General features: G+C 34.1%; 1 protein-coding gene across 2 annotated transcripts in view; it reads right to left on the bottom strand.

Moving 5' to 3' along the window:
- Positions 1-13,016: 13,016 nt before the first annotated feature.
- The window catches only part of URI1 (URI1 prefoldin like chaperone), a 65,855-nt gene continuing 56,963 nt past the window's right edge, over positions 13,017-21,908 (bottom strand). Inside the window, exons 7-11 of one of the 2 annotated variants that reach the window (XM_060085066.1) lie at positions 21,603-21,777; positions 19,958-20,294; positions 17,830-17,972; positions 16,812-17,061; positions 13,017-13,831 (exon numbers count right to left, since the gene is read on the bottom strand). In XM_060085066.1, coding sequence (XP_059941049.1) covers positions 13,649-13,831; positions 16,812-17,061; positions 17,830-17,972; positions 19,958-20,294; positions 21,603-21,777 — 1,088 coding nt within the window. In that variant the 3' untranslated portion in view covers positions 13,017-13,648. Of the gene's footprint in view, positions 13,832-16,807; positions 17,062-17,829; positions 17,973-19,957; positions 20,295-21,602; positions 21,778-21,908 lie in introns of both variants that reach the window. The other variant, XM_060085065.1, reaches the window with a different exon arrangement.

Below are 21,908 nucleotides of genomic sequence, written 5' to 3' on the forward strand. Positions count from 1 at the left end.
GGAGAAGGAGCAAGATAAAAACCCACCAGAGCTAACAAATGAAAAGGTACTAGGCAGTCTATCTGAAAAAGAATTCAGAATAATGATAGTAAAGATGATCCAAGATTCTATTTCCAAGATCCAAAATCTTGGAAATAGAATAGACAAAATGCAAGAAACAGTTAACAAGGACCTAGAAGAACTAAAGATGAATCAAGCATCGATTAAAAACACAATAAACGAAATGAAAAATACTCTAGATGGGATCAATAGCAGAATAACTGAGGCAGAAGAACGGATAAGTGAGGTGGAAGATAAAATAGTGGAAATAACTGCTGCAGAGCAAAATAAAGAAAAAAGAATGAAAAGAACAGAAGACAGTCTCAGAGACCTCTGGGACAACATTAAATGCACCAACATTCAAATTATAGGGGTTCCAGAAGAAGAAGAGAAAAAGAAAGGGACTGAGAAAATATTTGAAGAGACTATAGTTGAAAATTTCCCTAATATGGGAAAGGAAATAGTTAATCAAGTCCAGGAGGCACAGAGAGTCCCATACAGAATAAATCCAAGGAGAAATACGCCAAGACACATATTAATCAAACTGTCAAAAATTAAACACAAAGAAATCATATTAAAAGCAGCAAGGCAAAAACAACAAATAACACACAAGGGAATCCCCATCAGGATAACAGCTGATCTCTCAGCAGAAACTCTACAAGCCAGAAGGGAGTGGCAAGACATAATTAAAGTGATGAAGGAGAAAAACCTGCAACCAAGATTACTCTACCCAGCAAGGATTTCATTCAGATTTGATGGAGAAATTAAAACGTTTACAGACAAGCAAAAGCTGAGAGAGTTCAGCACCACCAAACCAGCTTTACAACAAATGCTAAAGGAACTTCTCTAGGCAAGAAACACAGCAGAAGGAAAAGACCTACAATAACGAACCCAAAACAATTAAGAAAATGGGAATAGGAACATACATATCAATAATTACCTTAAATGTAAATGGACTAAATGCTCCCACCAAAAGACACAGATTGGCTGAATGGATACAAAAACAAGACCCATATATATGCTGTCTACAAGAGACCCACTTCAGACCTAGAGACACATACAGACTGAAAGTAAGGGGATGGAAAAAGATATTCCATGCAAATGGAAACCAAAAGAAAGCTGGAGTAGCAATTCTCATATCAGACAAAATAGACTTTAAAATAAAGACTACTAGAAGAGACAAAGAAGGACACTACATAATGATCAAGGGATCGATCCAAGAAGAAGATATAACAATTGTAAATATTTATGCACCCAACATAGGAGCACCTCAATACATAAGGCAAATACTAACAGCCATAAAAGGAGAAATCGACAGTAACACAATCATAGTAGGGGACTTTAACACCCCACTTTCACCAATGGACAGATCATCCAAAATGAAAATAAATAAGGAAACACAAGCTTTAAATGATACATTAAACAAGATGGACTTAATTGATATTTATAGGATATTCCATCCAAAAACAACAGAATACACATTTTTCTCAAGTGCTCATGGAACATTCTCCAGGATAGATCATATCTTGGGTCACAAATCAAGCCTTGGTAAATTTAAGAAAATTGAAATTGTATCAAGTATCTTTTCCAACCACAATGCTATGAGACTAGATATCAATTACAGGAAAAGATCAGTAAAAAATACAAACACATGGAGGCTAAACAATACACTACTTAATAACGAAGTGATCACTGAAGAAATCAAAGAGGAAATTTAAAAATACCTAGAAACAAATGACAATGGAGTCACGACAACGCAAAACCTGTTGGATGCAGCAAAAGCAGTTCTAAGAGGGAAGTTTATAGCAATACAATCCTACCTTAAGAAACAGGAAACATCTCAAATAAACAACCTAACCTTGCACCTAAAGCAATTAGAGAAAGAAGAAGAAAAACATCCCAAAGTTAGCAGAAGGAAAGAAATCATAAAAATCAGATCAGAAATAAATGAAAAAGAAATGAAGGAAACGATAGCAAAGATCAATAAAACTAAAAGCTGGTTCTTTGAGAAGATAAACAAAATTGATAAACCATTAGCCAGACTCATCAAGAAAAAAAGGGAGAAGACTCAAATCAATAGAATTAGAAATGAAAAAGGAGAAGTAACAACTGACACTGCAGAAATACAAAAGATCATGAGAGATTACTACAAGCAACTCTATGCCAAAAAAATGGACAACCTGGAAGAAATGGACAAATTCTTAGAAATGCACAACCTGCCAAGACTGAATCAGGAAGAAATAGAAAATATGAACAGACCAATCACAAGCACTGAAATTGAAACTGTGATAAAAAATCTTCCAACAAACAAAAGCCCAGGACCAGATGGCTTCACAGGCGAATTCTATCAAGCATTTAGAGAAGAGCTAACATCTATCCTTCTCAAACTCTTCCAAAATACAGCAGAGGGAGGAACACTCCCAAACTCATTCTACGAGGCCACCATCACCTTGATACCAAAACCAGACAAGGATGTCACAAAGAAAGAAAACTACAGGCCAATATCACTGATGAACATAGATGCAAAAATCCTCAATAAAATACTAGCAAACAGAATCCAACAGCACATTAAAAGGATCATACACCATGATCAAGTGGGGTTTATTCCAGGAATGCAAGGATTCTTCAATATACGCAAATCAATCAACGTGATACACCATATTAACAAATTGAAGGAGAAAAACCATATGATAATAGATGCAGAGAAAGCTTTCGACAAAATTCAACACCCATTTATGATAAAAACCCTGCAGAAAGTAGGCATAGAGGGAACTTTCCTCAACATAATAAAGGCCATATATGACAAACCCACAGCCAGCATCGTCTTCAATGGTGAAAAACTGAAACCATTTCCACTAAGATCAGGAACAAGACAAGGTTGCCCACTCTCACCACTCTTATTCAACATAGTTTTGGAAGTTTTAGCCACAGCAATCAGAGAAGAAAAGGAAATAAAAGGAATCCAAATCGGAAAAGAAGAAGTAAAGCTGTCACTGTTTGCAGATGACATGTTACTATACACAGAGAATCCTAAAGATGCTACCAGAAAACTACTAGAGCTAATCAATGAATTTGGTAAAGTTGCAGGATACAAAATTAATGCACAGAAATCTCTGGCATTCCTATATACTAATGATGAAAAATCTGAAAGTGAAATCAAGGAAACACTCCCATTTACCACTGCAACAAAAAGAATAAAATATCTTGGAATAAACCTACTTAAGGAGACAAAAGACCTGTATGCAGAAAATTATAAGACACTGATGAAAGAAATTAAAGATGATACAAATAGATGGAGAGATGTACCATGCTCTTGGATTGGAAGAATCAACATTGTGAAAATGACTCTACTACCCAAAGCAATCTACAGGTTCAATGCAATCCCTATCAAACTACCACTGGCATTTTTCACAGAACTAGAACAAAAAATTTCACAATTTGTATGGAAACACAAAAGACCATGAATAGCCAAAGCAATCTTGAGAACGAAAAATGGAGCTGGAGGAATCAGGCTCCCTGACTTCAGACTATACTACAAAGCTACAGTAATCAAGACAGTATGGTACTGGCACAAAAACAGAAAGATAGATCAATGGAACAGGATAGAAAGCTCAGAGATAAACCCACGCACATATAGTCACCTTATCTTTGATAAAGGAGGCAGGAACGTACAGTGGAGAAAGGACAGTCTCTTCAATAAGTGGTGCTGGGAAAACTGGACAGGGACATGTAAAAGTATGAGATTAGATCACTCCATAACACCATACACAAAAATAAGCCCAAAATGGATTAAAGACCTAAATGTAAGGCCAGACACTATCAAACTCTTAGAGGAAAACATAGGTAGAACACTCTATGACATAAATCACAGCAAGATCCTTTTTGACCCACCTCTTAGAGAAATGGAAATAAAGACAAAAATAAACACATGGGACCCAATGAAACTTAAAAGCTTTTGCACAGCAAAGGAAACCATGAACAAGACCAAAAGACAACCCTCAGAATGGGAGAAAATATTTGCAAATGAAGCAACTGACAAAGGATTAATCTCCAAAATTTATAAGCAGCTCATGCAGCTCAATAACAAAAAAACAAACAACCCGATCCACAAATGGGCAGAAGACCTATAGACATTTCTCCACAGAAGATATACAGACTGCCAACAAACACATGAAAAGATGCTCAACATCTTTACTCATTAGAGAAATGCAAATCAAAACTACAATGAGATATCATCTCACACCAGTCAGAATGGCCATCATCAAAAAATCTAGAAACAATAAATGCTGGAGAGGGTGTGGAAAAAAGGGAACACTCTTGCACTGCTGGTGGGAATGTGAATTGGTACAGCCACTATGGAGAACGGTATGGAGGTTCCTTAAAAAACTACAAATAGAACTACCATATGACCCAGCAATCCCACTACTGGGCATATATCCTGAGAAAACCATAATTCAAAAAGAGTCATGTACCAAAATGTTCATAGCAGCCCTATTTACAATAGCCCGGAGCTGGAAACAACCTAAGTGTCCATCATCGGATGAATGGATAAAGAAGATGTGGCACATATATACAATGGAATATTACTCAGCCATAAAAAGAAATGAAATTGAGCTATTTGTAATGAGGTGGATGGACCTAGAGTCTGTCATACAGAGTGAAGTAAGTCAGAAAGAGAAAGATAAATACTGTATGCTGACACATATATATGGAATTTAAGAAAAAAAATGTCATGAAGAACATGGGGGTAAGACAGGAATAAAGACACAGACCTACTAGAGAATGGACTTGAGGACATGGGGAGGGGGAAAGGTAAGCTGTGACAAAGCGAAAGAGCGGCATGGACATATATACACTACCAAACGTATGGTAGATAGCTAGTGGGAAGCAGCCGCATAGCACAGGGAGATCAGCTTGGTGCTTTGTGACCGCCTGGAGGGGTGGGATAGGGAGGGTGGGAGGGAGACGCAAAAGGGAGGGGATATGGGAACATACGTATATGTATAACTGATTAAATTTGTTATAAAGAAGAAAAAAAAAAAGAAAAAGAATACAGATTGAAAAGAAAGAAGTAAAACTCTCTTCATTCACAGATAACATGATCCTGTGTGGAGCAAATCCTAAGAAATACCAACACACACATGACAAAAACTAATAATTGAGTTCAGGAAGGTTTCAAGATACAAAGACAACATACAAAAGTCAATTATATTTCTATATACTAGCAGTGAACAATTTAAAAACGACATTAAGGAAACAGTTCTCTTTACAATAGCTTCAAAAATAATGAAATGCTTGGGAATAAATTTAACAAAAGAAGTTTAAGACTTGTAATCTGAAAACTACAAAACATTCCTGAGAGAATTAATGAGGATCCAAATAAGTGAAGAAACATTCCATATTCCTGGATTAAAAGACTCAATATTTAACATGGTAATTCTCCCACAAACTCATCTATAGATTCAATAAATCCCTATAAAAATCCCAGTAACATTTACACAGTAGTAGATAAGATGAACCTAAAGTTAACATGGAAATGCAAAGAGCCCCAAACAGCCAAAAACATTTTAAAAAGAGAGTAAAAGTTGGAGAACTTAACAGCGTAACACAAAGCCACAGTAAATCAAGACCATTTGGTACTGATATAAAGATAAACAAATAGATAAAACACAATGGAGAATATACAAAGAAACAACTTCATAATCAACTGCTTTTCAAAAAGGGTGTCAAAATAATTCACTGTAAAAAAGGACAGTCTTTTCAACAAATGGTTTTGGGACAATTGGGTATCTAATTGAATTTAGACCCTTGCCTCACACCATACACAAAAATTAACTCAAAATGGATCATAGCCCTAATTCTAAGAGCTAAAACTATAAAACTTCTATAAGAAAACATAGGAGAAAAATTCTTGTGGTTTGGGGTTAGGCAAAGAATTCTTAGATGCTAAAAAGTACAATCCTTAAAAGAAAAAAATTATCCCAAAAAAACTGGACTTCATCAAAACCAAAGACTTCTGTGCATTAAAAGATACCACTAAAAAATCAAAAAGTCACAGACTTTGTGAAAATATTTGTAAATCATGTATCCAATAAAGGATTTATATTTAGAAAATGCAAAGAACTCTTACAACTCAATAAGAACCCAATTGAAAATTGAGCAAAATATTTAACTGTAACCTCTCAAATAAGTTAAGCTTAAATTCACCATCTGACCCAGCAATTCCACTCATAGGTATCTACTCAAAAGAAATAAAAACACTTCCACACAAAAACTTGCATATGAATGTTCATAGCAACGTTATTCACAACAGCCAGAGAAATGAACAATCCAAGAGTTCATCAACTATGAATGAATAAATGTGGTATATCCATACAACAGAATACTATGCAGCAATAAGAAAGAACAAACTATTGTTGCATAATAAAACATGGATGTAGCTCAAAAACCTTACGCTAATTGAAAGATAGATGCTAAAGACTATATACGCATGATTCCATTTAAATTAACTGTCTAGAAAAGGTAAATCTGTACAGAGAAAGCAAATTAGTGGTTACCTGAGGCTGAGGATATGAATGGGAACTGACTATAAATGCGAAAAAAGGGATCTTTTTAGCATGATGGAAATGTTCTAAAACTGGGTTTAGTGAATTAGTGGCACAACCTGAAATCTTCTAAAACCCATCAAATTGCACACTTAAAAACGGATGTTATACAGGCACATGAAAAGATGCTCAACATCACTAATCATCAGGAAACGCAAATCAAAACCATTAGATATCACCTAACATGTCAGAATGGCTATCATAAAAAAGAACACAAATAACAAATGGTGAAGATGTGGAGAAAAGGAAACCTTCCCACACTGTTGGTGGGATGTAAATTAGTGCAGCCACTGTGGAAAACAGTATGGTTTCTCAAAAAACTAAAAATAGAACTACCATATGACTCAGCAATTTCACTCCTGGGTATATATCTGAAAAAAACAAAAACACAAAGTTGAAAAATACATGCACCCCAATGTTCATAGCAGCATTATGTACAATTGCCAAGATATGGAAGCAACTTAAGTGTCCATCAACAGGTGAATGGGTAAAGATGTGGTGTGTGTATGTATATACACACATACATGCAAAGGAATACTACTCAGCCATAAAAAAGAATGCAATTTTGCCATTTGCAACAACATGGATGGACTTCAAGGGTATTGTGCTATGTGAAATAAATCAGACAGAGAAAGATAAATACTGTAATGATATCACTTGTATGTGGAATCTTAAAAATACAACAAACTAGTAAATATAAAGCAGCAGCAGACTCAACGGATATTGAGAACAAATTAGTGGTTACCTGTGAGGAGAAGAAAGTGGGGAGGAGCAATACAAGGGTAGCAGATTAAGAGGTACAAATCATTATGTATAAAAATAGCTACAAGGATATATTGTACAACAGGGAATATAGCCAATGTTTTAGAATACAAGTGTAGGATAACCTTTAAAAATTGTGAATCACTATCTTGTACACCTGCAGCTTATATAATATTATACATCAACTATACTTCAATTTAAAAAAAAGAAAACCAAAAGAAGGATGTTATGACATACAAACTATTCCTCAGTAAAACTGTTCAAAAAAAAAATGGAACCAAAGTACCACAAACACTAAAGTGATCACAACACTGTCTGGAAAGAAGGTAGCTATAATAAAAGTGCACATTTTTATAGGAAAGTGTCAAAAATTAAAATATAGCTAAGTATATAATTTCCAATTCAATGGAGAGAACAGAAAAACAGAAAGCCCTTAATCTGAACAGTATTAAAGGGCGATGTAGGGTTGGGACACAGGAGGCAATAAACAAGCAGGGTAAACAGAATGCCCAAAACAGCAGAGTAAGTCACAATAATTACAATAAACCTAGACTAAACCTGACAGTTATAGGACATTGTCAGAGTAGGTTAAAAACTGTTAACAATAACAATATATGTACATGTACACACACACAGAGAGAAATCAGAAAGATCTCTGACACACACACACACACACACACGAAGGAAACCGTTGTAACAGGAAATATTTAACTAGCTATATTTTTATACAAAGTACTTCAAGGCAAAAAAACCCCGACACTGACACTAGGGGTAAAGAGAGTCACTATGAGGCCTCTGTATTATGAACATACTATTCTATACTATTATAGAACAGAACAGTGTATTACATATCTGTGTATTATATATAATAATGTCTAAGTTTACATAAAAATGAGTTTTTCAATGAAATACTGTTACACTATTTCTACTAATCTCCATCTGCACATTCCTTTTATGCACATGACCAAATCACTGAAACTTCACCTCCATTCCACCAAGTCAAAATGAATTCTCTTAATGTGTAAAGTATAAGAAACAAAGCAGTTTTCCAACTCATATTTTTTAAAAGGTGACCTCACTGCGAATAAGCAAGACTATACAGATATACAGATCACACATTTCCTTACTAGTTATGTGCTCCTGTTTTGAGGGCAATTTAAACATTAAAAAAAAAAAAAGTATGAAGACTGATGATTCTGGAGCAAGACTGCCTGGGTTTTTAACCTCAATTCCACCACTTAATAGTTGTCTGGCTTAAAACATTGCTTAATCTGAGTTAGTTTCCTTATCTCTAAAATGGGGGAAAGGGATTGAAAAATAGTGCCTACCTCGCTGGATTTCTTTATTAAATAATCCACATAAAGTATATAGAAAATGCTTGACACAAAGTAAGTGATCAAAAATATTGATTCTTTATGATTCATTGTTATTAACGGAACCACAAAAACTTCTTCATATCCTAAATGATGTTCCTTTAAAATGAAATTTAAATAACTGAAAAAGCATTTTAAAATGTAAAAACTTGACAATATCGACCAATGGATTAAACATAAAAACATAAATATTTATTGTAGTTGAGGAATTCATTTAACAGGCATTTAATCGAAAGCCTATAGGCCACTCACCAAAAGGATACACAGAAAAAGATTAGCATCCTTGAAAAGCTATTTCTTATGGAGGAGAAAAATAAATCTAATAATGAGGTATCTGTATTTTATAAAATTGGAAATTATTCCGATTTATGGAAAGCTCTTATAAATCACTTGCATGACCCATTCCCCCCCACACACAAAATAAAAATATAGCAAAATGAGTATAATCACTATAAACACTTTAAGTCCATTTAGGACACTATAGTGTCCCAAAGTTATTATCAAAGAATCATCAATAAAATGTAGATATGCAAGCAAATGTGTTAAAACCACATCCTTGATAAGAAAACAAATACTGTTAAAAACATACTTTATCATGTATAAAAGAAATCATACAGTAAAGATAGCCCATTAATCCTACTTCTAGGAAACTACCCGGAAGATACTTCCAATGACACAAAAATACATACACATCAAAATTACTCATTGCATCATTTTTAATTGCAAAATTACTCAGAAACCTAAATGTCTATACACAGCAAAGTGGCTGGATAAACTATGCTACATCTACACACAAAAAGTGGTATACCTCTGTTAAAAAAAAAGGGGGGGGGAAGCTCTCTGTAAACAGGCATAGAGCGATTACCAGGGCATACTATTAAACACATTAAAGTGGAAGGGAGAAGTTACATATGTTATCCTTCATGTAAGAAAGAAAAGAAAATATATGTGTATCTATTTGTGCAAAAGAAATACAAAAATGTTAAACCAGAAAATAAAGAGACTGGTTACTAACAAGGGGTAGATGAGGAAGTGACAGAAAGATGACAGAAATGAGAACGGGGCAGCAGGAATGAGGGAGGAGTGTTTATCTTCTGTTTATCTTTTTACATAGCTGTGACTCTTAGAACCATATTAATGTTTCATATACCCTTCACACACACCCCAAATAAACCATTAAACCCAGCCACAATGTGGAGAGAATCCAATGGAGCACAAACACTAACAAATGAACCTAACTCTATTATAAATGAGTAACAATCACAATGGAGTGGGAAAGAAAAAGAACTTTTGATTGATACTTATAAAGCTGAAGAAAAAAAAGAACTGAACATAGTGCAATATACTTAATAAACGTGTCTCTCCGGGGGGTTAGGATTAGCACTCTAAAACTACTTGTGTGTGTCAACAGCTGACCTTTGAACAACATGGGTGTGAAATGTGCCTGTCCACTTATATGTGGGTTTTTTTTTTTTTTTACTAGATACGTACTACAGTACTATATGATCCACGGATACAGAACCATGGATACAGAGGGACAGCTGTAAAGTTATATGCCAACTTTCAACTGTGAGGAGAGTCACTGCCCCAACCTCAGAGCTGTTCAAGGGTCAACTGTACTAGATATTTTAAAAATAAGTAAATACGTTGTATATAATAAGAGCCACGTTTCTCACTATTGAAGAAAGATGTCATAAATAAGGAAAAACTGAAACGAATCCTGTGGTGTTAGATTAGAATCAGAATTATCAGTGTACACTTACATTTTTTAATGTACATAAGCAAACAAATATACATAGATATGTGCATCAGTTAGTATACATAATTTCCTAGCCCTATCTACTAAAAGGGCCTAGAAGCAATGACACCAAAATGGCAATACACACACCTACATGAGAAGATGTTGGTTTTTAAACACCATTCTCCAATAAAAGGATCAAGGGCTCCTTGGAGAAGTGGTTACTGGTTCCAAGCCTGGGGCGGGAAAAATATAAGATACGCCTGTAACATTTTGTGGTGTCAGAAAGAGTTCAAAAAAGACGGAGACTTGTTGAAAGAATTCAGGAGCCAACTCAAAGGAGTTCCTAAACGTCAAAGGTAGAACAATTTGAATAAACAAAATAATAATTGGATTTTGACCCACAAAATAGAATATCCAAGTCCATACAGATACAAATTAATAAACACGGGGCAGGGGTGGCGGGAGGGTAATGACACAGATTTTCATTACAAAAGAATTCCAAGAAATAAATGTAGAAAGAAAGGGCAAAACAGAAAATCACTATTAGGCAAATACCACAGTAATAACTGTTGCAGACAAGAACCACAAATGAATGCAAAAATTAGCGGAATTGAGGAGAAAAAGAAATCTGTAAATCGCAAAGTATCTCCTTCAAGATATTTAATTAACTACAAAGAAAAAGACAGTAACTTTACAGTGGAGAAACCTGGCAGACATCCCCTTAACCAAGTGATCAAGGTTAAAGTGATGCAGGTCGAAATTAAGGGCCTCCTGAAATGACTCACTAGAACACATCTCTGATCTGAACCTCTTGGTATTATCTATTTCTGTGGTAGTCTTGCCAAAAACGCAAAACCTCATTCTAATCATGTGTACTGGACAAACCCAAATTGAGGAACATCATACAAAATACCTGACCAGTACTCTTCAAAAATACCAAAGTCATGAAAGATAAGGAAAAACTGAAGAACTGCCAGTGATTGGAGACTAAGGAGCAGTAACAAATAAATGCAAGGTGGGATCCTATATAGGATCTTGGAACAGAAAAGAACACCTAGTAGAAAGTTGGTGAAATTCAAATAAGATCTATAGATTAGTTAACAGCATTGCACCAAAGTGAATTTCCTGGTTTTAATAATTGTGTTATGTTCATACAAGATGTTATAATTTTAGGAGAAGCTGGATGAGGGGATATATGGGAACTCTACTATTTTTTGCAATTTTTCTGTAGGTCTAAAATTAGTTAAAAATTGAAAGTTAAAAAAATTCAGTCTGTTCTGTTTACAATTTAAAAGAGAACACTTAAGACCAACTTCATTTTATCATATTGAATATTGAATTTAATATGAAAAATAAAGCTATAAGGTTAAGTTACAATTTGAAACTTTAAGACTGAAGCTATGAAGTGGGGCAACACTACTTCATTTGGTCTTCAGCAGAAAATCTAATACTTCTTTGTTCCTACTACCATCTTGTTCCATGAGGGAACATCTTATTTGCAAGAAGAAACATAAACTGCATAAACAACAACAGGCTCAAGATGAAGTTGAAGAACATGAGAAATTATTTAATGACAGTACTCTTGAAATTATATGTCTGTAAAGAACACCAGAATAATCCCACAGTGAAGTTTGTTTCTGGGGGAAAATCTAACACAGTTGGAGTTGGGGGCTCCTTTGTGTGTATGTGATTGTACTCTTGGTTGTTTTCTTTTTTGTGGGGAATTGGCTGAGAGAAAAAGTTTTTAACTAAAAATACATGCACAGTTGATCAAAATTTACTAAAGAACAAATCTTCTACATTTTTAGGCAATCTTTTAAAATCAGTCCTCTGTTCTGATCTGAATTATCCATTAACTTGTGGGGATTCAGGCTCATCCCCTTATTATTAAAATACATATTCATAAAACTTTTACAGTTGTGCTGTTCTAGTTACAAATAGCTTCTACTTTTCTAGGACATAATTTCACTTTGTTTAAGCAAGAATTCATTAAAGAAGCTATAAATAACCTTTAAATATTTAGCCATGAACAGAGGCGGGTGGACTGGCCTTGATGGCTTATTTTAGTACTAATGCAGAATGCTTTTTAAAAGCTACATTTTAGCATGCATCAAGCTAATGATTAACACTTGCAGTGTAATTTTCTACGTTAGAATAAATTTCTCTTAATTTTAAGGAGTTCTACCAAAAGTAAATATGTTTTTCAATCATTTACTACTAGGAAAGTAACCTTAAAGAACGAAAATGTTTGGGAGATTAAAACATACAATTTCTTATTTTAAAATTTTATTTATTTATCTATTTATTTATTTATTTATATCATCTAGACAACCTTTCCTTCTCTCCCAAAATATAATGCCAGTTAAAACTGCACACACTAGGGAAGAACTGCCTATGGAATTGTAAGAATTCAAGGATCCATTGTGTGGTGCATGTAACATATATATGAATCAAAGACATTTCTATATTTGATTCTGAATCATAAAGTTCACAACATTTTAGAGACCAAGTTTCATAAAATTTTTACTTAAAAAAAATTTACAAAATACCATTCTTCCAATCAAAGAAACTTCCCCTTGGGTACATGCAGCTTTCTGTCTTAGAGATTACAGAATGACAGTCAAAGAGGGAGAGATTTTTTAAATAGCCACCTAGCTGCAAAACCTACAAGAAGTAGATTTTTTTAAAGTGCCTTTAAAATGCTAAAGCAAGTAATATAATTGTTGAATCTATTTGAAATTTTAAAAGTTTCTTTAAAATGGTCCATATGGTATGCACAATATCACAGCTGGTACAAAACTGCCAGTATTTAGTTCAAAACACAAAAACAATGCATATGAACAGTATTCTTTGAAAAATAATTCAAAATGCTGCCACTACTTCATAAGGCAAACTTAAACAAGAGTGTTGACAGTATTCAGAGAATTAACAAAACAAGCTGAATATTAAAGTATTTAAATATTTACTTCGATTTCTTTTTAACACCATTGATAACAGTAAGAGAACTTGCTGTCAAATTAACTCAGGATGGCTTATTTCAAATTACATGTAACATATTTTGCTATATATATTCTAAACAATTGCAAAACTAGGTTTTAGGATGTAAACTCCCATTTCCTAGGCAGGCCCTAGTTTTTCTGCTGCAACCTGGCAGCTTTGAACTTTGAAACCCTCTTTGTAGTTCCTTCTGATACTTCTGACAGAACCTCTTTTCGTTCTGGAATTGTGGGTAGCACAGAATGAGCCATGGCTGGGTGTGGTGTTAAGGAAGGTGACAAAAATTCTTTTTCTATTACAGTTCCAGAAAAAGCCTGGAAGACAAAAGTGAGATTATGATAATAAAATGCAAATAAGGTGCCCACAAAATCTTTATCCTGTATTTGCCAATTAGACATTTCTTTTCATTAGAATTCATAAGATTTTTTTGATAGAACTATAACATCAAAATACAAATTGCTCATAGAAATCAAGTATCATTAAAATATACCTTAATTATACCACCAAATATAAGTAGATTTTTTAATAGTACACATGCAAGAAAACAAAAATGTAAAAAACATGTTCACATGGGATTTTTAAAAAATGGGTAAATAAAAGGTCCTCAGCTTTCATACATTCCATTTATATCCAGACCATGCTGTGAAAAATAATGTATTAAAATTAAGAATTCTATTAGGGTGTCAAACATCAGCTGATGAATGAGCTAGCCTATGGTGGCCATGCTGCCTGTGAGCCAAGAGCTTCGTTTCAGCAGCAGTGACATCTCTTAGGTGGTGTTCATTCATGCAATTATTTGAGTATTTTATTGCATCTTGCCTCATTTTTATTTGAGATCAGTGGAAACTGAAAATTGAAAGTGCTGGTGCTAGTGGAAGTAAGTATCAGTCTCAAATTTTCATACAATTAATTCAATGAGAGAAATCAAGGCACCACAAAAAATGATTCTTTAATTTCAACCAGATGTTTGCTGGACTTACTTTGGTCAACTGTATGTAATATACGTATGTAATGTATACAAAATGATGGAAATAAAACCAAAGATATGTCTTTCTATGTCTTTTTATGTACAGATCTATCAAAATCAAGACGTTATTATTTTTTTCCCCAAGATTTCTAGTATTTGAAACCCCCTCACTTTCATTTTCTAAAGACTCATTACATACAAACTAAAATTTGACATGTAAACATGTATATTTAGCTTGACTTTGTCTACCAAGTGTACAAAATGACAATGTATCACTTGAATAGTTTAAGAAGCCAACCTCCACCAGCTTGCCCCACCAAAGAAACAAAAACCAAAAATGCCCTGACCCTCCCACAGTACTCTGAGACCTTGGGTGGCGTCCAGCTCTTAAAAGAAATTCAAAGTCTACTTTTCTAAAAATTCTATTTTACCACGATGAGCACAGAGCCTTCTTATTATACTAAAAATGCTTTTGAAAAAGAGAATATTTTAACACTTAAAGATATCAAAAAAGATATCTTTCAAAGTACTTGCCATAATACCATGAACTATTTATTTTGATGTTAAAAAATTTATAGTATCTAGGTGCTAACTGTAACAGTTCAATACAAAATGCAAAGCTATTAAATAGGATGAAATGAAAATAAGTTCCAGACTTGAGCTCTAGCTATACCACAATATATTAAGTCCTTACAAAAACCTAATTTTCAGATACTTAAAAACAGCAAAAGTCTACCACCTGTTTTTCTAACAGTAGGGAAGACTATTAAATAAGTTACGATACTCTCCAGGTCAACTGAAATCATTATATTGGAAGAAGGGAAGGAGAATATTCTAATCATACATATTGCTCCTAATTACCAATGATCCCTTCATCCCCAGTTACCATTTAGTACAATCAGTACCACTTAGGGACTATTTAGCAAAAGCAACAGAAGTTCTACATATGTTTATTCATATACAAAGATATATATTTTTATATGTATTTGACTTATACGCAAATGGGTATATCAGTTTGATATGGGTATGAGTTCCCCAGTCTTCCTAATTTTTTTTTTTTTTTTGCGGTATGCGGGCCTCTCACTGTTGTGGCCTCTCCCATTGCGGAGCACAGGCTCCAGATGCGCAGGCTCAGCGGCCATGGCTCACGGGCCCAGCCGCTCCGCTGCATGTGGGATCTTCCTGGACCGGGGCACGAACCCGTGTCCCCTGCATCGGCAGGCGGACCCTCAACCACTGCGCCACCAGGGAAGCCCCTAAATACTCCTTAAATTAAAAATCTAAAATACCCACCAAACATAAGAGTAAAAAAATATCAAGTCTGGGTATAATGGAAACCATAACATTCCTATTTTGGTATCTCCCAATACCCCTCCTTTCCCCACACACAAAACTATGTGCAACATGGTTGGTAAGAGTATATGTGTGTGCACTCACTTTGCTGAGGAGAGGATCTCCAGCTCTCACTAGATTGTAAAATGGTTCCACAATTCCAAAGGGTTAAAAATTTCACTGGCACGAGCCAAAACATAGAAGGACTATAGATAATTATCTGTCATGTATATATTTTTTCTTTAACTCAACCAAAGCATTTAAAAGAGAAAAGTACAATCTGCTACTTGAACTAGCGTAAAATGATTATAAGTCTGATCTAGTGGAATTTATTTAAAATAAGCTGCTAAATAATTTTCTAGACATGGGACTTCCCTGGCAGTCCAGTGGTTAAGACTCCATGCTTCCACTGCATGGGGCACGGGTTCGAACCCTGGTCGGGTAACTAAGATTCCACATGCTGTGTGGTGCAGCCAAAAAAAAAAAAAAAAAAAAATTCTAGCCAAAAATGAAATACATATGCTAATTAAGATACTTTAAAATTCCTATTTCACAGAAACAGAACTTCAAGAGTGGTAATACTTTCATTTTGAACTACTTTATTATAATACCTATGTTGTGTTTGCTGGTGACTATTAATTTTTTATAAATTATTAATTATCAAAAAAGTACAAGCCTAGAATTAATTAATTATGATCTATGACTTTTGAGACTAAATGTATGTATGAACTAAAGAAGCTACAAGATAAACAATGCCATTACTCTGTTGATTAACTTCAATAAATAATTATATAAAATAACTTAAGAATAAGATTAATGATTTCCAGACCATACCTGGAAGATACAGCAGCTACAATATTTAAAAAATCTTTTCAACTCCAAAATGGGGAGAATGAATTGCATACCCCTTTGAAATGGAGCTACCACCACCTTTTTAACTCACAAAAATTGTCAAAGATACTATATAAAATAAAGAGTTAAAGATACACACATACTTCAGGTGTTACTGATAAAGGCAGAAGTTTCTTTTGATGATTTTCCTGTTGTTCCTCGTCCAAAATGCTCTCATTAGCATCACTACAAGTGGCCTCTTCATAGCTAATGCTCCTCAAGACTCCCCGTCTATCATCGAAGTCAGCAGCACTGCTTTCACTGGTATCACTGCAAACACTGTTCTCTCTACTGCGAGACTTCAGGATGGACTTACGAGGGACATATTCTCCATTCACGATATCAACAAAGACTCTATAATATCAAAAAATATATACTCTTTAGTTAACTCATAAAACTGAGGATAAATTTATAAGGATTTAAAAAAATCTTTTCTAGAAATTAATCTGAAATGTTTTATTCAAACTTATCCAAAATTTTCACCATCACCGTGGTTTTGTAGCCTCGAATGACATATTTACATTACTTTTATTATTGCTTGGCCTAATAAAATACAGCCGTTTATTCTGGGTGACAACAGCATGATTTGCCGAAATTCTACATATATTTTAGACCTTCTCAGAAGTCATTTAGCAATTTTCACTATTTTACAAATAAGTGTCACGAAAACAGTAGGTATTTTCAAATGACAGCTTTCTCAACAACACAACAAAAAATTGGAATAGCATACTTAACTTCGACTCTGTGGAAAGGTAAAGCACATGCCAAGCACTGTCATACTGTGATAGGAAAGTGCTGCCCCAGCACACTAGAAACACAAACTTTCATTCTAAAGTTAACATACAACATTTTTTGACTAGATTAGGAATGTTTTAAAAGCACTGGCAAAGAGGGGCAAAAGCAAAAAACCAAGCAACATTCCAATTGCTTTGAACTGAGAAGCTGTGGTGGGGCTCAGCAGCTTCTGTGAGAGCCTTTAAAACACTAAGCTAACTCTGTCAGAATACCTCACTTTTCAGTGAGAGCCTTCTGTGTTACAAGCAACCTTTTCCTGTATATACTCAGTTGCAAAAAATGAGAAGGGAAGAGCAGACTGCTCTGCTATCTGTGAGTACCACTCACCTGTAAATGTCAGCAGGAGTCCTGATCATAGGCAGCTCTTGGGGAGAATGACCACTGCCAGAGCTGTTCTTTCGCTTACGTTTGGCTTCTTCTTTCTTTTCACTGAATTTTAAAGTAGTATTTTTTCCAGTATTTATTCGTACCTAAAAATTTCACAGCAAAAAATTATGATCCTTTTGAGAAATCAAGGACAAAACTAAAACCAATAAACTCTACAATTTAAGAAATAATAGTAATAGAGGCAGTTTACATTTTTTGACACTGAAATGATGTGCATTATCAGCTAAGGCTAACAAGTCCTTATCATACTTCTACAGTATTAAATTATACCTTAAGTGACCAATTCTAGTCATCAGTGACTTTATTATTATACAGAAAGCAAAATACATACAAACTAAATGCTAGATTATTATAAGCTTTCACATCACCATTTTGATTTAAGTTTTTGGCTTAAATCATGCATTTCAAAACAATGAGCACCAAAATAAATATTCAGTAAGAATATAAAATTAAGTCATAAAAACAATATTAGATGATGCTTAACTACTTAGAATTTTAAAAATATCTCTAATTTTTAAAAATTTAAGGCCCAGAAAATAAAAATCAACCCTGTTCAGGATTAATACATTATTCTTCTATCCCTACTCGGCATTTATACCATCTTTCCATATTAATGACTGCTATTCCCCATAACATTCCTGCAAATATTATTTATTCTTCCTGTTTTATCTAAATGAAAACTAATTTAAAGCCGGAAAAGAGAATCACAAATCAAACTTTTTTCCTGGCTAATAGGTCAATTTTTTCCAAAGAATTCCAAGATGCTCCTTTTAGTCTGAAGTATTAGAATATATATTTTAAAAAAACATATAAGTATTTCACTTCACATTAGAGCAGGGAAATCTTGACCTAAGAAATAGCAAGTATGTCTTAAACACTTTTCATTAAATAATTATCTCAGGCATTTAAGACTGCTACCACAGACCCTTACCTCTGATACAGGCAAACCCTGCAAGGGTACCTTGTTGTGGTAAAAAAAAAAAAAAAAAAAAAAAGCACCAAACTGAGAAAAAGGAGTCCCTGTTTTATTACTAACTAGCTCTATGGTCTTCTAGGCCCTAAGTTTCCTTGAGAAAGACAAATTAGAAAGATGAAATTCCCGGTAGCTCCTTAAAGCAGTATTATGAGGCCAAGAGAGCAAGGGAATGAGTTTAAGGTCCTTCCTTCAGTGAGGTCCAACCTGCTTTGATCTGGGATTTTAAAACTGGGTATTCTACAATAAGTATGGAGGGAACAAAAAGTCTTTTGAGGGCTTCCCTGGTGGCGCAGTGGTTGAGAGTCCGCCTGCCGATGCAGGGGACACGGGTTCGTGCCCCGATCCCGGAAGATCCCACATGCCGCGGAGCGGCTGGGCCCGCGAGCCATGGCCGCGGAGCCTGTGTGTCCGGAGCCTGTGCTCCGCAACGGGAGAGGCCACAGCAGTGAGAGGCCCGCGTACAGCAAAAAAAAAAAAAAAAAGTCTTTTGATACTAAGAAAACTTAAAAACCTGTATTAGAAGATCTCTCTGTAGTAACCCCCAGCTCTAAAATACCAAAATTCTAAAATCATGATTACCACCCAGAGATGTTTATATTTAATTTGTGAGAAATGGAATTAATTTTTACTTCTTTCTAAATCTTTCCTTTTTTGCTCATGATGCTCCTATTCATTTTATGCCCACATAGAAACAACCTGATATAATTAAAAATTTAACTAATGCAAGTCACTTTCGTCTTAAATACACCAAAATGCCCAAATTAACTCTAGAATTCTTAAGAAAGCTTTCTGAATGAAGGACAGGTGGAGTTACAGTAGTTGTCCTCAAACTCATCTCCTTCCAGACCCCCAAATTTCAAATTCTATTGTGGCTTCAGAGAACAACGGACCAATACCAGCAAACTATCTAGACTTGTTTTTTCCTTTTTCTTTTTAGATAAATTGGTCAGAGAAAGAGGCAAAAGATGGTTTTCTTGTTTGGCACTATAAACAATATTAATCCCTGTTAATATTGTTCTTTTAAAGAATATCATAGATGATCTCTAATATTCAAATTATATGAAAGATCAGTAAAGTTAAAAGTATACAAACCCTCTTAGGTTCGACAGTATGAGAAAAATATATTGTTGGTATAGAATTATCTTCAGCCCCTAAGATATCATGGTCATTTTCATTATCACCACCATCATCATCATCATCATCTTCTTCATCTTCATTATTGTGATAAGAATTTGAACCATTCACTGAACAGTTCCACTGACTATTCACTTGACCATTGAACAGTTCTGAATTTGTAACATTCTGATAACAATTGCTGGGAGTGAGAGAGTCCATTACTTGATTCATCATATTCACATTTATGTTCTGATCTTCCTTTTCCTCTTCAGAGGACGTATCTTCTCCATTTGCAATCACAGTATCAGGCTTACTAGAAAAAGAAAATTAACAAGATCAAACAGACACACTAGAATTTTACATATTCTAATTTGCACTTAAGTTCAAAGGGTAAAAACTAAGGTTTTGCATAAGGTATTTTAAAACTAGATTTCTAGGCTAATGTTTTGAAATGAATTAATAAAAAATAGTTTCTATGCTAATTCTATATGTTGTAGTTATTCAAACATAAGTAGAATACAGTAGATTTTTTTTATCTTCGCAAGGAGGATATTGGCCATATACAATAAAATACCATACAAATAATACAATCATAAATTTGTAAGAAATCACAGAGAATATGTTATCTCTATTTAAAGACCAGAAACTACAACCACAGAACTATAACATATTCTTTTCTCTTTCTATAATCAAAATATTTTATAAGCATGTATTACTGTAATTTAAAAAAATAAAAGATTTCTACATATGTACATGATTTATACACATACACTTCTCATGCTTCATTCTACAAAGGATTTGAGGACCTTATAAAAATAACAAAACCCAAAACGCAATGAACTGAAATAACATCACGCAAAAGTAGAAAAAGAATCGTGACCAAGAAAATCATAAGATTAAAAACTGATTTACAAAAATTAAACAGTATCAGTTAATCAAAAAGATCTAAGTATAGGTGAAACGGTAGTGAAAAAAATATCCTTTGTGCTTCATGTCTTATTTTTCACAGTAACTAATTCTGCATATCATTTAAGCAAAATAATATAGGAACTTCTATAGTAACAGTTTTCATTGAGCACTCTGATAATTCTGAGTGAGTGCTAATATGTATTTCAAATGGCAATTTGGTAAAGTTTTTCATATCTAACTACTTGAGCAGATTACAAATTACCTGCTCAATAAGCAGAAGTTTGCAAAGGAAAGCAAGGATAAACATTTTACAGCAACAAACTTAAACTGAATGCACATATTTCTTTTTAACAAGTCATTCAAACATACAGCATTATCTTGACTACAGTATAAAAACAAATCATTTAAAATATAATATATAAAGCATCCATAATTATTAAAAGTGAAGCATCTGGTATATCTTACTTTATTATACAAAATAGGGCTGAAACCTTACAATAAAAAATAGGAATATTGATTTTGTGTATTTCTGTACACACACATGCACTGGCATGTGCATGAACACATGGCCTTAAAAGAAAATATTCTAGAGAATATGTATTTTAGGGTGATAGGGTTATTGATATATTAGTATAGCATGCTTTTCTGTATTTTCTTCAATCAGCACATATTTTATAAGGAAATGCGTGTAAGGTATTTTGTCATTAGGTACCTATCAATATCAACTTCACCCAGCAATTCTTCTTGTCTCTCTAATTCTTCAAGTCGATCCCACAGTTCCTTATCAGCAAGCAGACCCTTGGATTTTAGATCATTTGAGAATTCTCCTTCAAAAATATCTGAAGTTTTTGGTTTGGAGTGAGGTTTATGAGCAATTCGGTGTTTTGCTATTAAAAAAAAAAAGGCTGTTAAAAGCCAATTTTTAAAAGGCACAAACCTAGACTTAGTAAGATTTTCTCTTGGGGTGAGGGGTTGTTGAGAAAGAGGGGGGCATGATTTTTAAGCCAAACAGTAGACC

Source organism: Mesoplodon densirostris, chromosome 19, assembly GCF_025265405.1.
Source record: "Mesoplodon densirostris isolate mMesDen1 chromosome 19, mMesDen1 primary haplotype, whole genome shotgun sequence".
Taxonomy (NCBI): domain Eukaryota; kingdom Metazoa; phylum Chordata; class Mammalia; order Artiodactyla; family Ziphiidae; genus Mesoplodon; species Mesoplodon densirostris.